We start from the raw sequence: 24,387 nt of genomic DNA on the forward strand, positions 1-24,387 counted from the left end.
AGCTCCAGCCCCAGGGAGGTAGACTAGAAGATCTCAGCAAGTCACTGGCTCATCAGTCTAGACAAATTGGTGACTACTAGACCACAGTGAGAGACCATGTCTCAAAAAGCAATGTGTGTGTGTAGGGGTGGGGCACTGGAGAGATGGCTCAGAGGCTAAGAGCACTGATTACTCTTCCAGATGTCCTGAGTTTAATTCCCAGCACCCACATGGTTGCTCACAGCCCTCTGTAACATGATCTAATGCTCTCTTCTGGGATGCAGGCAGATCACTGAATACATAATAAATAAATAAATCTTAAAAAAAAAAATCCCAGCATTTGGGAGCAGAGGCAGGCAGATCACTGTGAGTTCGAGGCCATCCTGTTTACAAAGACAGTTGCAGGACAGACAGGGCTACACAGAGAAACCCTATCTCGAAAAAACAAAAACAAAAACAAACCAAAGTGAGTGACTCCAAGGAATGATCTTCTGACCTTCACATGCACCAAGTACACTCTCCTCTCCATATTAAAAAGAAAGTAGGATTCACCCCACCCAACTTTTTAGGAGTGTGTCTTTAATGTGAGGCAGACCTATCACTGTAAACATCTGAAAACTGCAACAGGTAATGAAATGGAAAGGTCCTACATCAAATGGCGGCCAGTGTCGATATGTCTGAGTCTCCTGGCCAAGCAGCAAGAGCACTCTCCTTGTTGCAGTAAGCCACTGACAACAACATGTCTTACAGGATGTAACTGCAGGCAGACGTGGTTGCTACCAACCAAGACATGCAGTGGATTTTCCTGTTTCCTTCCTGTTTGTGCACCCATTGCTTCATTCATCTAGGAGTCTCAACCCCAGCACCACTGACACTTTGGGTGAGATTTTCTTCAGTGCAAGAAGCTGCCCTGTCACTGGAGGCTACTGGCCTCCACCCAGCAGCCAGAGTACCACTCGAGCTGTGACAATGAGCAATATCTCCAGATACTGACAGTATCTGTGGGGGTCAGAATACTACCTGCTGAGAACCACTGCCCTAACTATCTTGAAATTAAACCACAGAGGAGTGCCTAGGGTGTTAAAGGGCACCCTTCCCATCTGCTGGCTTATATTCTTGCCAACCAACAAAGTCTAGTTCAGTACTCTTATCCGTGTCATTCTCAAAACAATCTATTTTCAACAACGCATGTGATAAATACCCAAACAAATATTGATTATCCTGTTGTTTCTGAAGAACATCATTTAAAAGTCAAAGGGTTTAGATGTAGGTCAGTGGTAGATAGCATATCCAAAGAGACCCTAGGTTTGATTCTCAGCACTGGAAAGAGAAAGGTCAAAGGCCAGATATGGTACAATCCTAGCATTCAGGGAGGCAGAGGCAAGAAGGGTGGAAGATTGAGATTCTATTTAAAAAAGTAAAATCAAATCAAGCTTGATATAAATGTCCACGATAGAACACTGTGCATCACTCGGTAGTTCCTCTTTTTACCACCTCACAGCGGCTTTCCAACTGTGTCCCAGAGCTGTCCTGTTGGCTGGCTCTCAGCTGCACTTACTAGCTTTTTCAGTCAGATTCCCTGGGCAATATCTTCTATATCTTTGTGCTCTACCTAGACCATGAGGCAAGGAAAAAGAAAAAAATTTTTTTGCATATGCTTTATAAAAAGATAGCTTTTGTGAACTGTGAAGTTGCTTCAGCAGTGTCAGCTGTGAAAGCAATGCAGTAGAGCATCCAAGAGGCTGCCACTCCATGGTGAGAACACTAGAGCCTGATGTCTTGGCTCAGCTTGGCTTGAGCATGTCACAGGGCACTGGGGAAGCTACTTTGTCTTTGGAGCTTATTCTCCATGCTACTTTGGTTAGATGGCATCTAAAGTGTCTTCCAATGTGCAGACTCGAGGGTGGGTAGTAGGAGCTATTTGGTACCTGGACTCTCCTCTCCCTGCACTCTTGGGGGAATGAGTGCCAATGAGCACTGGCTACTTCCTTTACACAAAGTCTTAAACTAAAAAGCTAAATGAGATGGCCAGTGATAAGGGGTGTGTTACATTCTGTTTAGTCTCATTTGTTTGTGTTAAGTAAGCTGTAAGATAGGTTACATGAGAGTATAGACAGTTTCAGAGCTGCACTGTGGTCGCCCTGAAGAGCAGGCTGGGGCCAGTGCTGAGAGTAGAAAGGAGCCTGGAGATCTGCTGCTGGGGAAGCAGGCTCTAGGGAATATTACTAATTATATGTGCACCTTTCTTTGGGAGCGCTGTAGGGATTGTCCATGATTTTGGGGGCAATATAAATCATATTTTGCTTCTTAGGAAGTATTTCTTGGTATAAGACTACCCATTTTATGAACAATTTTGACCTAAAAATTATCTTATTAGCCCATGGCAAATAAGTGAGACATTCATAGTCTAGAAATCTAATCACCACAGACTGAACAGACACGTTTTATTGTTGCTAGTGAATCCAAGAGCCAAAACCTGCTACAAACTAGTTGAGCTGTAGCCATTCAAGGGGAAAGGCTTGCTTCTCAAATCTTATGGCAAAGAAGCAAGAATTCCTGGCTGCAGACTGTTTCCTGTTCTGGAATGCTGATGACGTGAGACCAATTAGAGACAGGCCTCATGGCTTCGTTTGCCTGCTTCCAGACTCCAACTGCACACAGGGAGGTCACAGGAAGCTGCTAAAGGACACTGGCCCCGTGGAGGTCACTACAGTGCTTCTCCTCATTCCTGTTAGGGTCTCCTCCTGCTGTGTTTTTATTTTTGGCCCAGGCAATGGCCTCAGATAGTTCATTTGGATAGAAACGCAGGCTTCAGTTTGTTGGCTTTCTGACAAGCAAAGGACAGGCCTTTCGAGCAGTACAGAGCCTCGGTGGATTTCCACTCTGCAGAGCCTGTGATGAACAGGTGAGCAGCAGAAATGAGTGCACACGATCAACACACCAGTGCCATTTTGAGTATGGCTGCTATGTAACGCACCCTATACAGTCACGAGCTCTTTTCCAATAGAGCAAGAAGGTTATTTAAGTCTTTTCCTGAAGTAGCTATCGAAGCCTGGTTACTTTAATGCTTTGGCTTGCTGTTTTCTCCTGTCATTGGGTATATAAATGGAAAAAACAAAAACCCTATAATTTCCTTCAATAGGAAACTGGCCAGTGTCATGCATGAGTAGGCCTGTGTCTCTGTGCATGTACACACTTTATGCATCATGCACATGCATGTTGCTCAGTAAAATACACAGAATCTGTTATTAAAGGTCCTAAGGTAAAATGAATGAAATACAATGTAAAAAATAAGAAGACTTAGGGCCACTCTTTGGGGGCAGTAGAAAGTTTAAAACAATGAGAAGTTGACAAACAATTCTAGCAACAAACTGATTATGAGTGGGTTCTGATGAATGGGGTGAGGCAAGCAGTGGCCTAGGCACCGTCAGCTGATGACATTATTCTAGGCTGACCAGAAATCTGACAGTCAGAACACTCCTCTATTTGTCGGCAGGACTGGGATGAGAACAAGAATTATGGACATCTTGGTTAGTAGAGCGTTGGTCTTGCAGAGAGTACAAAATGTATACAAGTACAATGCAGAGAGTATTCTATTTGATTACAAAACATTTGGGGTTGCCCATTGTGATTTCTACCCATCCCCCAACCCTTCCTTTTGAAATTTAAAATAGGCAGCATCTACTTGGCCCTTTGTTTACAATGTGGTGTGATGGTGATAGTGTGTGTGTGTGTGTGTGCGCGTGTGTGCATGCGCGTGCGTGTAAAATCCATAAATCACTGTGCTGTAAGTCAGGCATTATTTGTTTTTCGATGTTTATTACGTCTGTCTATAAGTTAGTGGATATAGTGTAAAACACTCCCTGGCGGCTTTTGTGGCCCCAGCTTTGGACCTGATTCTGGCCCCCACAGTAGGCAGTGACATAGTTCCTCAGGTTACTCCGCACACACCTCAGCTCTTGGAAAGACAGTTGGCATGCCCTGTAATGATGCTTCTATTTGTCCTTTAAGCCTGAGTTAATTAAGGAAGAGCTTTCCTTGATTGCAACCCACAAAGCACTGGCTTTCTTTGCTCCTGGACTTTTGAGTTTGTCAGCTAAGCCTGGCTAATGCCTATTACAAAAGCCTTACTTACAATCTGGATTCAAAATAGAATGCAAACAAGGGTTAATTAATTCATTTGTTAATTTTGCTACCCTACTGGGGACATTAACTCGCCATCATCCTTTGTGCAAATGCTTAATAAGTCCTTCCTGCTAATCTGCGGCCTGGGAGGAAAATCAGCCATCTAGGGTGTGTTTAAAAGCACAACAAATTTGATGTGAATGCAGGAGAATCTGCAGAAAACTAATACATCTGGTACTAAATCCGCATCTTAAGGTTTACCTGGAAAAAAACAAAAAACAAAAACAACTGCCCACGTTTTCTTGGGATTACTTTGCTGCTAGAGAAAGTAAAGGCACTGCAGGAGGACTTAAGGCTTTCTACCCCTGCTGCCAGAACTGGAACATACTATAGATGTAGCTGTTGAATCAGAAACAAGAGCCATGGTTCTCTGTACAGTGGCTCAAATGCCTGGAGGCTAAGGATGCCTGGAAAGGCCTGGCTGAGACAGAGCCAGTTGAGCAGCAGTCTGTAGTTATGGTGATGCAGATTACAAGCGATCCTGGCTTCCCCCTGCACTTCTGTTGACTCACTGGTTTTATTTTAATTTAAAATAAAAGTTTTAACTACCAAGTATTTATGAAAGATGCCTTTAAAAGGAAGTCATTCATCTAGGACTCTGACTGGGAGTCACTTAGCACAGCTGAGTTCATCACTTAGTAGAGCCAAAACAAGAGAAAGTTTCAAGTATGAGTATGTTAAAAAAAAAGTCCAGAAATTAAGCCTAGTTTTATGAGCAGCATAAGCTGTTCAGGAATACCATCTTGGTTACTGATGTGAACTTAGAAAGAACAAGGCAGTTATTACTTTATATATTTCCTTATTTATCTCCTGCTGCTTAGCTCATTCTTTAATAAGATGGCATTACACGATCTTCTCATGGTTTTTTCCTAGGCTAGTGATGCTAGACAATGAAATCCCCGGAGAACGCGTCAGGTGAGGCGGCAGCAACAGCTGTGCCAACCAATGGCTTGCCTTCCTCTTGCAGGGCTCAGGCAGTGGCCTGAACAAGACCTGCAGGCCTGGGGGAAACTGAGACGAGAAACTTTGTTTTCTGTGGAGCTAAGCCTGGGAGGGCCCGGTAACGAGTCTACAGCATGCTTGGGCTGTGGAGGAGACTGTCACCTCCCTCACGGGAAGCTCTGACTCTGCAGGCCTGGGCTGGCATTTCCTTAAGACACTATCTAAAGCCCACTCTGGGTGTTGCCTCAAGAACCCTCGCTGACCCTGGGGCCTTCTCTGCCAGGGAGATTTGCTCATCTCTTTGCATTCTATATTTTGAATATTTTCTGTCTGGTCGGTTGCTGATGGCTGATGTAAGCTGCTATCCAGCTGCATCTTTTCATGTAAATTTCCTACCATCAATGATCTCCTTTCTAGGAAAGACGTGAACTCCCTTCTCCTCCTCCTTCTTTTTTTTTTTTGAGACAGAGTTTCTCTGTGTAACCTTGGCTGTCCTGGACTCACTCTGTAGACCAGCTGGCCTCGAACTCACAGTAACCCACCTGCTTTTGCCTCCCCAAGCCTGGCCTGTGAACTCCTTTCTTAAAAAATGGCTTTAGGGCACTTCCTCATCTTCCAACACTGGAACTTCCAGCTTACATTAAACACATTCAAGCTCAGTGTTTCTGAGGCTGGATTTGAACCAGGTTCAGGTTCATTTCTTAAGGTTGTCTATTATTTTATTGGTTCTATTATAAGATGATTCACGCACGGTTCTTAAATGAAATTTTGTTTTTTTAAATTGCTGTCTTTCTTGTTTTCTCATCAAAAGGCTATCTGACTCTTGCCATTGGTTGTGGGAACAGGCCACACCAAAAGTGAGACTAGTTCAGGGTGGCTTTATGGCTTTCCCAAATCTCAGGGCTCGTGCTCTGGCAACGGGTCAGACAGCAATGGCCACCGAGACTCAGTAGCCTACAGCTCCATGAGTGTGGTCTGGTGGCCTCGGTGGGGGTGGGAGTCCGTGGTAGGTAGGTTCTCCTGGCTCTGTGGAGCTCTGTGCACTGGCAGGCTTTGGTCCATCCAGCAACATTCACACAGCGTGAGTGTTATAGTAGCCCCTAAGTCTGTCTGTATACTTTAAGCACTTTGAGAGCATCAGGAACGGGGCAGATAATTACTAGTGTTGGTTATAGAATACAGGTGTTCACTGCTGCAGCACTGTTGAGTGGTTCACTATTCAGAGACTCGAAGGTATTTTACTAAAGATATGGTAACATGACAGTGTGTTAGAGAAGCCACTAAAATAAAAATACTTTTTTAAAATAACAACTTTGGTGACACTATTGTGTCCATTCTCAAAATTCACTGTATGGCAAATAATCACAACACATAATCACACATGACAAAACAAAGATACTTTGCACCTTTTGTAATTTAAAAGTACAAACAGTTAATTTCAGAACAAATTGCCCAGTCTACGGAGTCAACAGTTTTTGTGTGGAAAGGTAAACACTTCCTGTCTTCCCATTGTGTATTCAGGTTACTTATTTACAGTCCCAGGGGGAAGAAAAAGTATACACTAAGAAGTAACTTTAAGTCAGCTGAACTTAAGTCTGCTGAGTAGTTTTGCCAAGCTCAAACATTTAATATCTCCCCTCTCTGACATTAGATGCTTTGCCACCCTGGTAAAACACATCTGTCCTTAACATAGGACAGGATGCTAGCCAAGAAGTCACATATTCTGGTCATGGCTACTTAAATAAAAACTTCCTAAAATAGTTTAAAATCTAATTTAAAGGCCTGTCGGTTAAATTTTAACATAATTTAAGTAGAAGGTGAGTAAGTTAAAACAAGGTAACCCCCTGATTCAGTCATTATCACTTGTGACTTACTCATTGAGCAGTTACCATGCACCCTCTCCATGGCGCAGCGAGCAAACAGGATCTTACAAGATGGTACGTAGAATCAGTGTGAGTTTGTGTCTTAAGCCCCTTCAGTAAAGAGCATCAAAATCAGTCAGCTTGCTTGAACATTATATAAAACGATATATAAGCATTATATAGAAATGCAGAACCTCAGGGCTAGGAAAAAAAAAACCCATGCTCATACCTTTTGTTAATATGCAGGGGTCATGTAGCAAGTAAGTGGCATAGATAATGAGTTAACACTGTCCATCCGTTCCCGCTGATCTTCCCATGAACCTGCCTGCCTCTTCTAATTAGATGGATCGTAATGTTTATTTATTTATTTTATTAAAAATAGTTTTTTACACAATATATTCTGATTAAATTATTTTTTATTTTTAAATTGATTTAATTTTGGTTTTTTGAGACAAAGGTTCTCTGTGTAACAGCCCTGGCTGTCCTACACTGGCAAGTGCTGGGATTAAAGGCATGCATCACTACACCTGGCTTTTTTATGTGCGCTGGTGTTTTTCCTGCTTGTGTGAGGGTGTTGGATCCCCTGGAATTGGAGTTACAGACAGTTGTGAGCTACCATGTGGGTGCTGGGACTTGAACCTGGGTCCTTTGGAGCAGCCAGTGCTCTTAACTGCTGAGCCATTTCTCCAGCCCATGTTCTGATTTAATAATTTTTTTTAAAGCAATTAAAATTTATCCTTTAAAAGTACTCATTAATATGTTATATAGATTAAATTTGATCCTTTTTGGAACCAGAAATGATATACTAAATGGAAGTTATAAGACTGCATTTAAAATATTCCTATGTAGATATATAAATAATATATGTATAGAAAATAATAAGTGCCAGGCATGGTGGCACATGCCTTTAATCCCAGCACTTGGGTGGCAGAGGCAGGTGGATTGCTGTGAGTTCGAGGCCAGCCTGATCTACAGAGTGAATCTAGGACAGCCAAGGCTACACAGAGAAACCCTGTCTTGAAACCCCACCCCCCTAAAATAAAATAATAAGTTATGGAGAATTTCTTTGTATTTTTATGTGCTTTTAAAATCTTCTAGAGTGAGCATCAATTCATTATTAGTTAGAAATAAAAATATGATTTTAAAAAATGACGGCCACTTTCCTCTCTAAACAACATACAATTAGGTCATCTGGCATGTGTACAGACAAGGCAATGTAACCTAGAGACCCAACTAGAAACTTAGGAAGGAACATGTCTTGACAGCAATCTATTGAAATGGCTGAACGCAATGGTAGCCTCACCATGAGGACTGTGGCATACAGGGCGGGGTCAGGCCCAAATGTTTCATGCAAGTTTTGTCTGTGTTAGCAGACATTCTGAAGTGTTTAGACATGTGAACATGGAGCCAGCCAAGGTGCAATGTTATGTACTTAGCTATTCTTTGAGTAAAGTTTTTTTTAAGGAAGAGAAAATAAAAGACTCCCTGACCCCACTGCTGAGCCACCCAGCACTGTCCTGAAAAGTTTATTTTCTTTCCTTCCAACCAAGGAAAACCTTTACGGATCCAGCAAGTACATCAATACCTGGACAGATGGGCAGTCATGAGACCAAAGAAGAACAGGCTTGCATCTTGGGTCTTATTAACTGGTTCCTGTCACTCACAAGCTTCCTGGACTTTGTTTTCCCCAGCCGCAGATATCTACATGATTATCTCAAGACACTTCCATCTGTAGTCGTTGTCGGTTCTAAGTCCTGGCAGGAGTCTGTTAGAGAGCCATCAAAGTGCCCAGAGCCCGAAAGCAGCCAGCTGACGGAGCAGGTGGTTTCCCAGACACGGCACCTAGGAGAGGAGCCCAGGTTTCCTGGGGCTCTTTCTAAGATCAGACACCTTGTTACAATACTCCGTGAGCGGGCTGCTTCCCAAGAAAAGCCACAGAAGGGAAATATCATTCAAAAGACTATAGACATGGGGGCTAAGCTCTGCCCTCCCCAAGGCTGTTGCCCTGTGTTGTTGGACAGGATGTAACAGGACTGCCAAGCACAGCCCACAGACCTGGTAATTAGGTGCACTGACAGTGTTTGCTTTGGAACCATTTACCAACAAAGGAATGTGTCAGGCTGGTTAGTGAGAAGAGGGTGTGTAATGTGTGTGTACTTAAGTCACGTGAGGCCATATCCAGGAATTCAGTCTGCTTGAGCAAGGGCTCTCAGGAACGAAGGCTGAGGGGCTAGGAAGCTGCGGCGGGACACCTGAGGACCCTGGATGGCACGTCTTTCTTCTCTTAAGCTGTATCATACTTGCACCCCACCTCCCTGTTTCCCTCTCTTTCTCATACACACAAAGTTCAGATCAAACATCTAACACTCAATTCTCTTAAAAAAAAATAATGAACTAGAAAAATAGAAGGCTTTTGTAAGGTTGCTGGCAAATGTGCGCTTTATTATTTTGGCACGTCTACTCTCCATTTGCCCTGCTGGTGGGCAAGTAAAATGCAAACAGAATAGCAGAAAAGAAACAGCTTTTCTTTGAGACAGTCTCATTATGTAGCCGTGGCTACTCTGGGACTCAGTATGTAGACCAGGCTGGCCTCAAAATGGCATGGATCTACTTGCCTCTGCTGGGGTTGAAGGCATGTGCTACCACACCTGCTCTGAAAACACTTAATGCCACTACTCAAGCTGTGCTAAGAAAAACCGTATCTAGCCTGTTCAATGGCAGGAAAGCAGTCAGTGCATTAGGTCCTTTTCTCTTTTGAAAACCACCTGTGCTAAGGTTGGACTGCCGTGAGGCACCCGGAGCTCCATGTGTAGGGGAGGTGTAAAAAGGAGCAGAAAGTGCGAACGTAAAGAGCAGTGCCTATGCCCCAACAAGCTCAGGTCCTCAGGGGTGGGCAGGGGCGGGGGTTAACAGAACGCAAAATGACAAAAGCATTTTCAATGGGTCAAGAATACTAGGCAGGCTCTTCATGTCTTTTTGCACAAACTGGATGATTTTGGAGTTCAGCCAGATAGGTGAAAGTAACAGCCTTCATTTTTAAGTTCCTTGGGAGAGATTTTTTTCCCCACAAAACAATTTTCCCTTTTCATTTCCCTTTCTTATGTGAACTAATGTGACAAAACAGACCTTGGCAGGGAAATGAGGAGTTCTGTTGGCGCCTCACTAGCTATGGGCACTTATGTAAGGGCAATGTCTACTCTCAAGAGTGTGGGGAAGTTCTACAGTGTGAAGACGGGCCGTGGGCAGATAGTGTAAGTGTAAGAAGCCAGTGTAAGTGAGTTCAAGGTCCCATGAGCCATCCTTACGGCTTGGAGGAGAAACCAACTACATGTACACAAAGTGAAACCGGCAAAGAAATGTTCAGTTTGTACTGTTTCCTTTTACTGTTGTTATTGGCGCTATTTGTTTCTGTTTTTATGAGAAAGAGTCTCACTAGGAAGCTCGGACTGGCCTGGAATTCAATATGTAGACAAGGCTGGCTTCGAACTTAGAGATCACGTGCCTCTGACTTTCCAGTGCTGGGGTTACTTGTACACACTAGATCTAGCTCAGTCTGTACTTTTGAACTCCTACATTCAAAACTTAACACAAAACAACAAATCCTTTAAAAAAAAAGTAATGCTTGACCCACAGATGCTCTGGAGACACACAGGAAGAAGGTCATTCTGTTGTCTTCCCAAGGGCAAGCTGGACAGAGCCATCCTCCTCAACGCAGTCTCTTAAACGGCAGGCCAGTGGCTCCAACCCTGTATACAGGCTGGATCTATGGAATGCCGCTGCAGGCTTGGAAGCCTTGAAATTCGTTTAATTAGTCGGTTCATTTAAGAAGTGTTGTCAGCATTCATGAGATGACAAAACAATAAATGTCTTTGGAATGCATACACTACGAAGATGCTAAGCTCAGTGTTGTGTAGAACCTTCTTATCCATATCTGGATATAGCTCAAAAGGGTAGAGTAGTTAAAAGTGCTGGAATGCCATGTTTTCTACATTGGAATACCAGTGGGACAACTTTCCTATCATTTAAAAAACAAAAACAAAAACAAAAACAAAAACAAGCCACGCCAGATGGAGCAGGACAGAAGGACAGCACTGAGGTGGGATGACTGACTGAGCTCACAGTCTCTTTCGAGATGCACACAGAGTATTTTACAATTAAAGGTTTAGGAATGGCGTTGTCACAGAAATACTGAGGACAGGTGTCTCCTCAGCAGCATCAGGAAGGGGTCCTTAATTACAAGAGAATTAGGGGAGTGTGGAGATGACCGAAAGAAGGCTGCATAGGAGACAGTTTAAAAGTTTTAACAGAGGACTCTGAATCCTGGGTCACTGTGGGCTTAGATCCTTCTGTACTCGTTGCTTCTCCTTAAGTCTTTACGCAGTGTCTGCTAATCTTCCGACCTGTAATTATTTGAGGGAGAGCTCTTATTTCTTATTTTCTCAGGAGGGTGTTGTTTCTGATTCTCCAGGATATGGGCTTTTGCCATTGTCTGGCTGGAATGTTTGCTCCTCGTAAAGCCGTGCTTCTCTTGTACCCTCTCCCAGGTAACTGCTGGATTAGGCTTGGTTAAGGAACAGTCTTTCTATTGTATTTAAATCTGGCCGTCTGGACAGTCAGGGGTCCTCAGTTAAGACGATGGAGGTGTTTCATTTGTGTCAGTGTCCACAGACAACCTCCCTGCCCAGGGATTCAGGGTATCAACCTCTCTTATCCCTGTCACAATAGTCATCCCTCCCCTTAACAACAGAAATGTGTATCCGCCCGTCACATCTGACTGTGCCTTGCTGCTCCAGGTGTCTAAACTCCCAGGGGAGCAAATAAGGGGACAATTGGGAAGCACATCTTTAGGGAGATCTAGATCTCTTTCCAGTTACTTTCAGGGTGTACTGTGCAGACTCCTTTGAGGACCACAGCTACAGAAGAAGCAGTGATGTGTGATGGACAGCATGGACGTTGAGTCAGATCCTGTTATCTGTTGGGGCTGGTAAGCTGTATTCCCTGAGCTTAGGGTTCCTTATCATTAAAGCAGAGGTGGGCCAAGGGATGGCTTAGCGCATAGAGACACTATGCACCAAGCCTGGCGACTTGATCCCTGGAACCCATGTAATGGAAAGAGAGAACTCCCACAAGCTGTCTGACCTCTGACCTCCACGTGCGTTCTAAGGCCAGACAGCCTGCAGACATACAAGCACGTACACAAAATACATGACATTTAAGGCAGAGGCAGCACTTGGAGGACAGGCAGAAGAAAGAACTGCCCTGTATAAACTGTTAGACCTAGTGCTGGTTAATGCCAGTCCCCATAATTCTAACATGTTATCTACTTGTGTCAAGAGAGGATCCTTGAAACTAGGGTCATAGTTTCAAATTATAGTCAGGAAGCATCCTCTTAGATAAGGATTTAAGGAAGGATGGTCAAAGTTCCTTCTGTTTTTGTTGCTGGTTTGGTTTTTTCAAGACAGGGTTGCTCTGTGTAGCCCTGGCTGTCCTAGAACTCGCTCTGTAGACCAGGCTGGCCTCTGCCTCCAAAGTACTGGGATTAAAGACGTGGGCCACCATCACTGCCAGCTCAAGGTTCCTTCTGAATCACAGGCTTTGCAAGCTGGAAGAGCTGCCTGTGACTAGCACAGAAAGAGGATTCTAAAAAGCTACAGATTTGGTTCCACTAGGTAGAGCCCTCTCACGTGGGATAAAGAGGCCATTTTGGTGAAAATTCAGAGCCTTGACTGTTACACTGCCTTTGAGTATGTTCTTTCATATGCTATCCCTGAAGACACCGATTTTCGACTTACATTAACCCTTCCAGAAGATTCTGTGTGTAATCTTTGTCAAGACAACAAAGCTAGGAACTTGTGGCATTTGAAAATGCTTCACGCTCAGCTCTTGGCCTCAAAGGTTGTTCTCTGCGAAAGGAGAAGGTTTCTTGGACATGTGGCCACATCTTGGATGAGGTAAGAGCTTGAAAGGATGAGCCTGAATCATCTGGTGTTGCCAGGAAGGAGGAAAATGCTGAACAGCAAGCTAGCAGACAAAACCCACAATGGCTGAGATAGCGCAACGTTACACTGGAGCAAATCCAGAGCTTGAATGCAAAGCTGAGAAAGCTCAAACAATAAATCAACACTGTACAACCCAAGGTACAAAATAACTACACTGACAGGAAGAGCAAATGGAGTTGTTTTTAAAAAGTGAATGGGGAAAAAAAGCACAAATCTCCCCAGCAGGATTTAAGTAATTTTGGGTATGCTCTGCTCTGGGGACAGTGGAACTTTCTGAGAGCTCCATGTGATGATCCTTTCAAAAAGCAGAGGAACCTGGCACATGCCCTGCAGTGGTAAGCCATAAAGGTGGTGTGCTTGTCACACGTGATAAAAATGGTATTTTCCTCCATGTCCTTCCCCAACTTCAACCCCGAAAGCATAAAGCCTAGTCTCATTTTGTTGTTGCTGATTTTAGAGATTGGTTCTTGCAGTTTGTTGCCCAGACTGGTTGGAACTTGTTATGTAGCTCAGGGATGCCTTGAACTTGTGACAATCCTCCTGCCTTGGCCCAATCACACCTGTCCTAAGTTTAATCTTAAAAACAAAAAAAACAAAACAACAACAACAACAAAAAAAAACCCAAAAAACACCCCAGAAATCAGACATACCCAACAGTATTCTTCAAAACTAAACTGTCAAGATCATCAAAATAAGTAAAATCTTTGAAACTGTCATAGCTGTTTATGACATGAAAGTTATGAAAGGTATGCAAATGAAATGTAAAGTACTATTCTAGAAAAGAAAATGGATTAGGCAAAAACTAAGGAAACAACAACAACAAAAACCTCAAACCTATGGACCTTAGCTAATGCTGGTTTACTAACAGATGCAGCATCCTCGTGTTGAGTTGAGGAAGCTGGAACTAGGTGTGGGGTGTGCAGTGTGTGGAAACGCTGCACTATCTTTGCAAGTTTTCTGTTCTAATCAAGTTTAAAACTACTGCACTCTGATCTTGGAGGCAGCCATTCCCACAGACAAGCTTCTAACACTCCACAGTCCTTTGGAAGCTCTAGGATCTCCTCAGTCTGAATCTCTGGCACCGGCAGGCATCCATCTTCCGTATTACATGACATTACTGTGCAGTGTGTCACTGCTGCAAACGACTACACCGACACAGACACGTTATTTTATCTGAGGTCCACAGTTTAAATTAAGTTCATTCTGTATTGTCTGATCCCACAGGTTCGGACAAATGATATGATGATGTCATGTTCACATAACTAAAGCATCACACACAATAGCTTCACTGCCGGAACACTCTGTTTTACCTAATTATCGTTCCCCAGTCTAGAATCCTGACCACCAGGGATCTTTACTCTCCACAATTTCCCATTTTCTACAATCCCACAGAATTTTGTGGCCTGTTTGCTTATTTCCTTTATTGGAAACTAGTATCCCAATGTATGGATTTATTACATTTTGTTTATTTACTCACCTACTGCTAGGCTCATGGCTCATGGTTGTCTACAGTTTTGGATAATTAGGAATAAAGTTTCTATAAACATCCATATGCATGCTTTCATATGAACATACAAATTCAACTTATATGATTTTAAAGTTTATTTTGTTTAATTGCCAAATGCTCTTGTCTTTCTCTCACATCTTTCTGTTCCTTCAAGTGTGTGTGTGTGTGTGTGTGTGTGTGTGTGTGTGTGTGTGTGTAGGAGAGGAATATATGTGCACATTGTATGTGGGTGCATGGACCTGTATTTATGCATGCAGAAGCCAAGTGGAGGACAACAGCTGTCTTTACTGTTTTGAGACAGATCTCTCATTGACTGTGAAGCTCACCGTTTCAGTTAGGCTGGCTAGCCAATGAATTCTCAGGACTCATCTACCTTGCCTCTCCTCTAAGTTCAGGCATCAGGGTTAAAAGTAAGTGTGGTCAAGCTCAGCTTTGTGTGGGTACTGGGGATTCAAAGCTAGCACAGCAAGCACTCTTACCCACTAAGGCATTCCCCTTATGTTACCAGTTTCTAGTTTAATATGTGATCTGAGAACATATTTTGAACAGTTTCTAGTAGGTAGAATTTGTTCAGGTGTGTTTTATGTCTCTTGTGAATGCTCTACATGTGCCTGAACAGAACATGCATTCTTGTGTTGTCTGAGCAGGTATTCTGTAGATGTCAGCTAGCCCGCGAGACAGACAGTGCTGCTTGCTTTCAGAGCGTGCTTGTTCAGAGTGGCTGCTTGCTGGAGCCTTCCTTTACAGAGCACTGGCATCTCTGTCACAGAGGACTCATCTATTTTTCCCTGAAGTTCTATCAGCACACGTTAAGGATATGTGTGTATGTGAGTGTGTCAAATCAATTTCCTTTCTTTTCTTTCTTCTTCTTTTCCTCCTTTTCTTCTTCTTCTTCTTAAATTGGCTCCTTTGTTTTTATGTGAAATACAATTAAAAAAAATATTCAAGAAGATTCACAGGTGAAGCCATGTGGCCTTGGGTTGGGAAGCTTAAAACTAGTAATTTTCTTTCTTATTATAAGAAGTATTTCTATGAACTTCAATCTATATTCTTTCTGCTTGTTTAGAGTTGTTTGTTCTTGTTTAATTCGTTGAACTATATGCTTACACTACTGATTGAGAGCCTTTCCCCTTTTAGAAAAATACATATGTTTATAGCTCAAAGTTCCACAAGCCAGGTGTATCTGATACTATGCTCTGACATTGTCACCTGCAAAGTTCATGCCTGAGAACCGCACAGTCAAGTTAAAGAAGAAGTCTCATAATGCTTTAAGTAAGCTCACAAGTTTGCAGTGGGCTGCATTCAGAGCTGTCCTTGGCTTCATGCAGCCTCATGTGGCCCACAGACCACACACTGGATAAACCCACCGCCTACAGTGACTTTAGCTTTATCCCATATTTCCATTATTTCACTTTCATTCACTTAAAATAATTTAAAATTTTAACCCAGGAGTAATTTAGAAGGGTATTGCTCAGTTTTCAAACATTTTATAGGTTTCCAGGCCTTTTCCTTAGTGTGGATATTTAATTCTATGTTCTAGAAAACATACATGGTGTAGTTTCAGTCGCTTAAGTTTATTGAGATTTGTTTTGTAGCTTATTACTAAGAAGCATCTTAATTTTTTTCTTTCTTTTTTCTTTTTTGAGACAGGGTTTCTCTGTGTAGCCTTGGCTATCCTGACTCACTTTGTAGACCAGGCTGACCTTGAACTCATAGAGATCTACCTGCTTCTGCCTCCTGAGTGCTGGGACTACAGGTGTGCGTCACCGTGCCCAGCTTGCATCTTAATTTTTATTATTAATTTTTATCACAATATCACTCATGTGTCATAAAGCTCGGCCCTCAAGGTCTCTACTTCATGAGTTTTACCGTTATGTGACCATTGCTGTGATCCACTCCTAATTTGCATCATCAAAAACCTCTGTGTCACATTAGATGTCTCTGCTATTACCCCTTTCCTCAAGCCCTGGGCAACCACAAGTGTACCCCCGATCTGCTTATTTGGGGACATTCCAAATAAAGGCAATCATATAATGTGGCTTTTTTTGAATCCAGTTTCTGTTAAGTCTATGTTGTGGTATGTAACAATTCTACACCCCCTTTTAAGGCTAAAGAACAGTACCTTGGGGCTGGACATCAATTTTTTTTCCCTTCAGTTGATAGGCATTTAGGTTGTTCCCTTTTAAAATAATATTATAAACACTGATGCTGTGAACTTTAAGCAGAAGTTCTTAGGTTAGAATATATATCTAAAAAAAGCCATCTAATGTATATACTATAAACAAAGGGCCTATCCTCAGAAAGTTGGAGTTTGGCCTCATGTGTACTTGTATGTCCTTGTATGTATGAGCTAACCCAAGGTCTTGAATGTTTACAAATAGTTTTTGGGTTTAATCAGTGGCCAAGAGGGCTGAGTCAGCGCTCGCCATGCTGGCTGGCTCTGTTCTACATGCTTAGTCCCCGGGCTATATGCCTCACCTTCTGTTCTGAACCACAGTGTGAGTGAGCTTTGCAGAATGGGACTGAGCCGTGACATTCGTGGCCAACCAAGAAGCCAGTGCACACATACACACAGTGTCTCTATTATGTCTCTGGGATGAAAGGAAACGTGATACGTATTATTTTGTGATTCTAGAGCAGCCAGAGTAAAAAACTCTGACCCAAGTTAGTGGGAAAATCATCCACCAACCAGGGGATCTATTGATGTGCAAACATTACTTTGGTTAGGAAATTAATCCCACAGGAAACCCCTACTTCTCTGTCTTAGGGCCCTAAAACTCTCATCTCTGTTGTTGTCTGTGGAGAACGTTTTTTCCCACCAGGGCCTCCAGTTGTAGTTCTAGAACTCAATCTAGGCTTAGCCCTCCTTGGAGGGGGTCGTTTCCCATTTCTTTTTGCTTGTTTGTCTAAGGCAACGCCTATCATTCCCCATTTCTAATCATTTGGCTCTGAAGAGCTGCATGGGCACCTTCCTCCCATCTCTCCATTCCAGGCCTGAGTCTGCACACACACCTCACTCCCTAGTAAGCGAGAGGAGGCAGCATTCCTTTGCGGCTTTGCTGGCTCCCCTGCATGAAGATGGTGAGTGAGGGCTGGAAATAAACGGGAGGCAAAGGGAGAAAACTTGTACAGAAACAAGGGGAATCTGACTTCCAGTGGGTGTGAGAGAGACACAATGCTTAGCTCAAAACTGTCCTGATCTGGCCAGACGAAAGCGCACATGACACTCAGATGCTGTTCTGAATGGACGTGGTGTTCTGTACCTGCTTGTTGAAATGTCCTCAAAGGGGTAGAGGATCTCGCCGTTGTTACAGATTTCGCAGATGAACCCTTTCTGGCTGCAAAGACTGCAGCTGTAGACGTGCGCGGTGGCGAATTTAATGATCTTGCCCAAGAACGGAGCCAGCTTTCCCTCTATCACCTGTGGAAAGAGAGACAGGACAGGGAGGCGCAGCAGTGAGAAGACAGGACTTGCAGATGTGGGAAGGGAAAGGGCTCTTTTCCTTTACCAACAGGAAAACCTCTAATTATAATTTCCCAGCAGCTCAAGGGAGAAAAGGCACAGGACTTTGCTCCAAAAGAACTGGTTTGTCCACTGGAGCTTGGAAATGGAGACGCCAGACTTCTTTTGTGTTTCTCTGTTCTTGCGCTGTGGTGTGGGGCATGGTGAGCCCCACTTGAGGGGACGAGTTCAGAGTTAGTGGGTGGAGAAGAGCAGAGCGGCAGGTGTGTAAGGCATGCAGGGAAATGCAGGCACAGCAGCCTATGTGACCAAGTCATGAGCACAGCTTTCCTCTGACGAACTAGTAAGATTCCTCCCCAATCTCTCCCCCAGGAACACACAGCACATACTGAAAAATGGGTTCTCATGCTGCTGTGATCATTTCAATGTATAATTTCAAAAGGGTGTAACCTGGCAGTTTCAGGGTCATTTTCAGTTTATGATTTTAAATTTCTTTTTTCTTTTTTTAATGAGCAAATTTTGAAAATGGGGTTTTCACATTAAGAACATCACAAGACAAAATTTTTGTCTACTTTTGAAAAAACAAATGACCTTGCAAAACTAGCCTGAATTCCAGCATGCTGCTGACCCTCGCTGCACACTCTTGACAAGGCACGCATGGGCCACCACAAGACAGCTGATCCCACCATGTGCCATGTATGTGCCAGGAGCCTCCTCCCCACTGTCTTTGTATTTGCTGGTCTGAATTTGGAAGCCATGGCGGTTAAACCACTCTGCACTGCACTCATGGGCATTAAAGACTGAGGTCAGCACCTCATACAGCAGTAAGATTAAAGTATGCCTTTTATTTCTGTACTATGAATACTTGTTTATGCGCCTTGATTTTGATATTAGGAAATAAGATGAATTAACTTAGAGACTGACAGAAACAACCAACAATAGCTACCTGGTTACCTTCCCTGCACCCCCCAAATAAGTACCTAGCTAAAATGACAATTTTACCTCCAACTAATACCTAAGGGAGACACAGTAAGACTTCAAGGAGTGTAATCTGTCTTTTATAGAAAATGAGGCCCTACTAGAGATGGAAATGGAAGAGGATTTTGGGCACTGGGAACAATACCATGTCATAATCACAGCAGAGGGCAGCTCAGGGGAGGGGATGCAGGCTGCCATTTGGTATACTATGTGTCTTAGCTTTGTTACAGTAGTGAATGTATGTTATTTTGCACTGCTTTTGGAGATGGCTTTTTTTCCTGAGAGGGACAGTAGAGATGACAACGGTTGCTTTCTGAGCTCCATTGTCTAGAGAAAGGCGCAGGTACACTAGACCTTTTTCAGTTCCGTTCTCTCAGGGACCATTACTCTAATAACCTGAGTCAGGTACGTCCCTAACACCAACATCTGATACACACTTGCTAGGGAATATCCAAGTACAAACTCTTCCCCACATTTCAGAGTGCTGCTTCTACACTACGAGAGCAATCCTGTTGAGTTTAACTTTCCTTCTCCTTAAACAATCATGATTAATTACTCATTTAAACAGAAGCCTGTGGATTTAGGACGGTCTGGGAACCAGGTAAGTGCGGTGATAAGAAGAGCCAGAGGGAGGCACAGAGCTCGTCTTTGGGGTATTCTGAGAGCACACATTTCAGGTAACAACACTGTCAGTGGCAATTCTTGCTGTTTCATTGACAGCTAAGCTGGAAATTACACAGTTGACAGTGAGTGATTCATTACTACCAAACCTAGATACCCTGTCATTCATCGTGTTTTATTGATTCCCTCTTCTACTTTTTAAAATAACAGCTTTATTGAGATATAATCCACATACCATGTAATTCAGCTATTTAAAGTTAAAACTTGGTTTACTTATAGAATGTGTACCTCACTACAAATGATTCTAGAACCTCTCCAGCCCTCCCTCCAGCTCCCATATGTAGTAGTTAAGTCTCCACTGCCTTTTTGCCCTATTCTCCCAACTTCTAGGAACCAGTAATCTACTTTCCGTCCATCTAAGGTGATTTCATGGAAACAGAACCATATACAGTGTGTGTGTCTGTCTGTCTGTCTATGTGTATGAATGTGTGTTTGTGCCTTCTCTCATTCAGCATAGTGTTCTGAGCTTCATGCTGAGTTCCTTTTACCAAGTTTCAGAGTCTCCAGGCTCTTATCACTCTCTCTAGATTAACAGGATAACCTGAGTTTTAATCCCGGAAGCCAGTCTTTCTCCTTTAATCCGCTGTGCACATGCATTAGTCAGTTTCGAAACCACTTTGATCACATAACACCTTTTCTCTCAAGTCTTCAGTGAATTCTTATTTTATCCTTAACAAAACCCTTACCTGATTTAATAGAATCTTACTAAATTACTATGTCCCTGGATGCAGGAGAACTGTGTATAACTAGACTTTATGTCTCGCTTGCTTGGCAAGGTCTCTAAACCAGGAATCCACATATTAACCCAACACTCATGCTCAGTTGTGAACAATCTTGCTGACACAGGAAGTGCTTGCTCTTGTTCCTGTCCTTCCAGGCCATTTCCTTTATGAGGGTGTTGCCTCGTTTCTTACCACATAGACTCCATGGCTCTGATCTTTTCTGATCTGAACCAAAAGCCCATTTTGGGTACAACAGTCATAAACTCTTTACTTTCACACTGTGTAATACAATACCAAACAAAAATCAAGGCTGCTCATTCCTTTACTACTGTTTACCTGACTATCTTGCTTCTCCTGTGTTGAACATTTACATACTGAAACACTCGGATATGAGACACCTGACCATGCTTCCTACAAGCTGCACCTCCACATGGGACAGCTAAGAGAGCAGGCTGCTCTGCAGCAAACAGTGAGCCTCTGCCCTCATTTGAAATATTCCCTCCCTGCCCGGCGCCCAAGTTCCTGTGGACTGAGCGAGGATGCTTTCCCCAGTGCCTCCCCGGCTGCCTGCAGTCAGTGTGGGGGTTGTCTAGATGTCACAAACATTTTCAATCACTGTGCTGTGTGGGTGAAGCAGGAGCACAGGACACAGCACTGGCAGGCAGTTCAGTCACTCAGGAATCTGCTCTACTTTGTACCTGATTGGCTGTCCTTCTCATTTGTCATCTCAGGTTTGTGGCCATGTTCCAAACAGCTGAAGCCGCTTAAAGATTTTTTTTTTCCAGAAAAGTGAGGTAATATTCTCAAGTTAATTTTAGAACTTATAAACATTACATTAGTATGATGGAAAGTAAAAACTTTACCGTATATATGTACATTTCCAGAGACAAGGACCTATTTGTCCTCGAATGCAACGACCAGCACCAGTGGGAAGAGGATCAGCAATCGTGCCTGCAGCCTAGAAGTTGTAGCATTATGAAAAGTGGGCTCCATTTGTGCTATTTTTAAAGGTTCTTTTTGAATAAGACATACTTCTATGTGGATAATTGCTCAAAAAGACATGAGTGCCCTGCCTCCTTCCCTCTACCAGCTAGGGTCCTTACATCTTTGAGTCCTACATCTTAGCCATCTTGGTGTGGCTTGAAGTTAGAACCCTATTCCGAAAGCACGAGGAAGATGGTGGCCTTTAAGTGAGACCAAAGTGTAGTCTGCTCTCCCAGTTTCCAGTTGAGATTGAAGACCACAACAAAGCTATCAGGACCCCATCCCACCCCACGCAGAGAAAGAATGGGCAAGACACAGTCCAACAGTACACAGGCCCCAGCAAAGTCAGATGGGAGAACTGAATTCTGGGGTACACCCCCCCCTGCTGTGTGACAACAGTCCTCTATAAAGTTTAGCATAAAGTATTACAAATCTTCGATCCAGGCTACAGTTGATCCAAAAGATTCTAGAATAACTGGGAGCAAGCCATAGCTGACGGGTACAAAGAGAAGCACACATGTATTGTTTTTGCTGTGAGACAGGGTCTTGCCTGGTCTTAAACTCACAATTATCCTGCATCAGCCTCCCTAATACCATAGTTACAGGTATGAGCACAAAAATATTTTCTTAATAAAATTGGTCAAAGATAATTAAAAAGAGAAAACAGGTAAGATAGCCATGACACATGCTTCCTGCCGGCGTACAGGTATCCTTACCCTACAGAGTAGCTTGATTCATTAAAGAGTCTTCAAAGAAGTTGCAACCGCATGGCTTTTTATCACCTATTACACTTCATTGTCTCTGGTTTGGGAGGCAGCGGCATACTGTGAGGCTGAGCTGAGCACAAATGGTGGCTGTCTGCCTTCCAGCTGGGAGACTGGCAAGTTCTTCAACTAAAAGCAGCTAATATTTACATACAGGGCTGACGATTGGATCAGGGTTAGAATACTGGGAATGGGAAGCACAGTGTCTGATGGCAGCTGGTCAATAAGTGACAGCCGACGGCTACTGTCTCTTAATCTAAATAGAAATCTTCAGTAATTTAGACTATTTTTTTCTTACAAATACTTTAGGTCTGTAACAGGGGTAAGAAGGAAGTGTATTAAGCCCACATGCCAGTCCCCAAAAGGTGACAACACATCATTCTGCTGTTCGGATGTGATCAGGAGGAAAGGTACTAAAGTGGACACAGCCTCCACCTCTGGTATTTACTGTTCAGGTCCACAAGAGAACACAAGAGTGAACATCTCACTCTGGCTTGAGGCTAGAGGCTTGGAGAGACCCTCGGCACATCTCAGCCACACCTGCTGATAGGCTCTTGCTTCCTTCTGAGTCTGCAAGTAAGTTAGTCATAGGTTAGTATAACTGTGTAACAACCCATCAAAAGTCGGAAAGGCATCATCTCCAGCATCAAGTGCTTTTGTGACCAGGGGCCAACTGGCTCTGTTACAAGGAAAGATCTGTGGGATGCGGGTTAGCTATCTTTCCATTTATTTCCAGCAAACTGCATGTCTACGTGAGTAATATCATGACAAAGCAATTAGCAAAAAACATATGTAGCTCTTCCACCCATCTCCTCGCCCTCTGTACTCAATTCATCCACTTTCTCCACGTACCCAACTTCTCCTTGAGAAAAGGCAGATGTCCACACAGCAGTGCAAGTTTATTTCTGTTTTCCATTAGCCTTACTTTCTTGCACTGAGGAAGGTTCCAGACTGACTCCTTTACTTGGGGAGTGCACACAGACAACTGTTTCAGAGTTGTCACACTGACTGGGTGTTTAAGGAGTGGCTAACTCCATCCCTGGTTCAAAATTGTATTGTTTTATTGCACTGTTGGACGAGAACAAAATGTAATATCAAGCTGACAACTAGTTTTCTTTTTAAAAATTCTCTTAAGTCATTTCAAGTCTTCTCAGAACTCGATAGACTGTCAAGCCTCACTTTACATGATCCAGTCATCTGAGAAATATACCAAGTATGCTGACTCTCCGGGTGTAAGAGCAGCTCGTAAAAGCCCGCTGGCTGAACGTTCAGCTTGGGGAAACACACATTTCTCCTTTACTATTCCGGTCAAGATGGTCAGCATTGGGATCTGAGGCCTATGGCTTTCTGCAGACTAAGACAACAGCCTTTATTTGATTTACTTTCTTGCAGACCAATCAAAAATTACAATTAAGTTAAAAAATAACCTAGTGCTGCCTTCTCCAGACCACAGTTTCAGAAACAGCTGCTTATTACTCATGTGTGGCACCAGGAAATTGCAGTGTCATGTTCAAGGTCTGCAGCCAATAGCGCTCTGCGGGATTGGGAGAAAGGCACCCAGCACTCTTTTATGTTGTTTACCTCCACCTTCACGGAACCACCATAAAGGTCATGGTCTACAGGGATGGGGGATGGGACACTGGTAACTTGGGCCAGAGAAAGAATGACAAGGATTTCCGTCTGATTTATCAGGTCATCCCCATTTCAAAACAAGCACTCCTTAGCCTTTATTCAACATCTAGATTCTGGACAACTGTTGGGAATTCTGTGATAAAGAGGCAGCAGTCTGGCCTCCTCTTGTAAGTATGCTCCACAACTAGGAAGTGGGCTGTCTTCCTGAAGGTTTGTGGGGTCTGAGGCCAGGCCAGGAGGTCATGTGCGCCTAACAAACCTTCCATGTAAAAGCAGGACATGTAGTCCAGGAGGCCCAGGCTTGCATTTACTTAATTTTCATTCAGATTTATTACATTTTAATTATTAAAATCATCATCACCATCATTACCATTATATCCAGCCCACTGGCCTGGAACTCACTATATAAACTAGGCTGGCCTTCAACACTAGGGAATTTGCCTGCCTCTACTGGGATTACAGGTGTGTGCCACAATGCCGGCTGGGCCGCACTGAAAGTTTTGATCTGTACTGGATCCACCTTTGCCTAAGGGAACAACACAACAATTCTCTTAAGTGGTCACATCTTTTGGAAGATCTACAATACAAAGATGGTCTAACACATTATAGTCTTACTGACTGAATGCCCAGGAGAGGCAAATATGACTGGAGAGATAGGAGTTTCCATTCCAGAGGGGACTTGAGCAGAG

At 43.3% G+C, this 24,387-nt stretch overlaps 1 protein-coding gene across 3 annotated transcripts in view; it reads right to left on the bottom strand.

The window, feature by feature from the left end:
* Positions 1 to 24,387, bottom strand: part of PLEKHM3 (pleckstrin homology domain containing M3) — a 160,543-nt gene that overhangs the window by 8,952 nt on the left and 127,204 nt on the right. For 2 of the 3 annotated variants that reach the window (XM_084779291.1, XM_084779290.1), the window contains exon 7: positions 17,738 to 17,895. The exons of the other annotated variant lie outside the window; for it this stretch is intronic. In XM_084779291.1, the coding sequence (XP_084635417.1) occupies positions 17,738 to 17,895 (158 nt within the window). The remainder of the gene's footprint in view (positions 1 to 17,737; positions 17,896 to 24,387) is intronic. 3 annotated transcript variants of the gene reach the window in all.

This window comes from Acomys minous (assembly GCF_964271855.1).
Source record: "Acomys minous genome assembly, chromosome: 4".
Lineage (NCBI taxonomy): Eukaryota > Metazoa > Chordata > Mammalia > Rodentia > Muridae > Acomys > Acomys minous.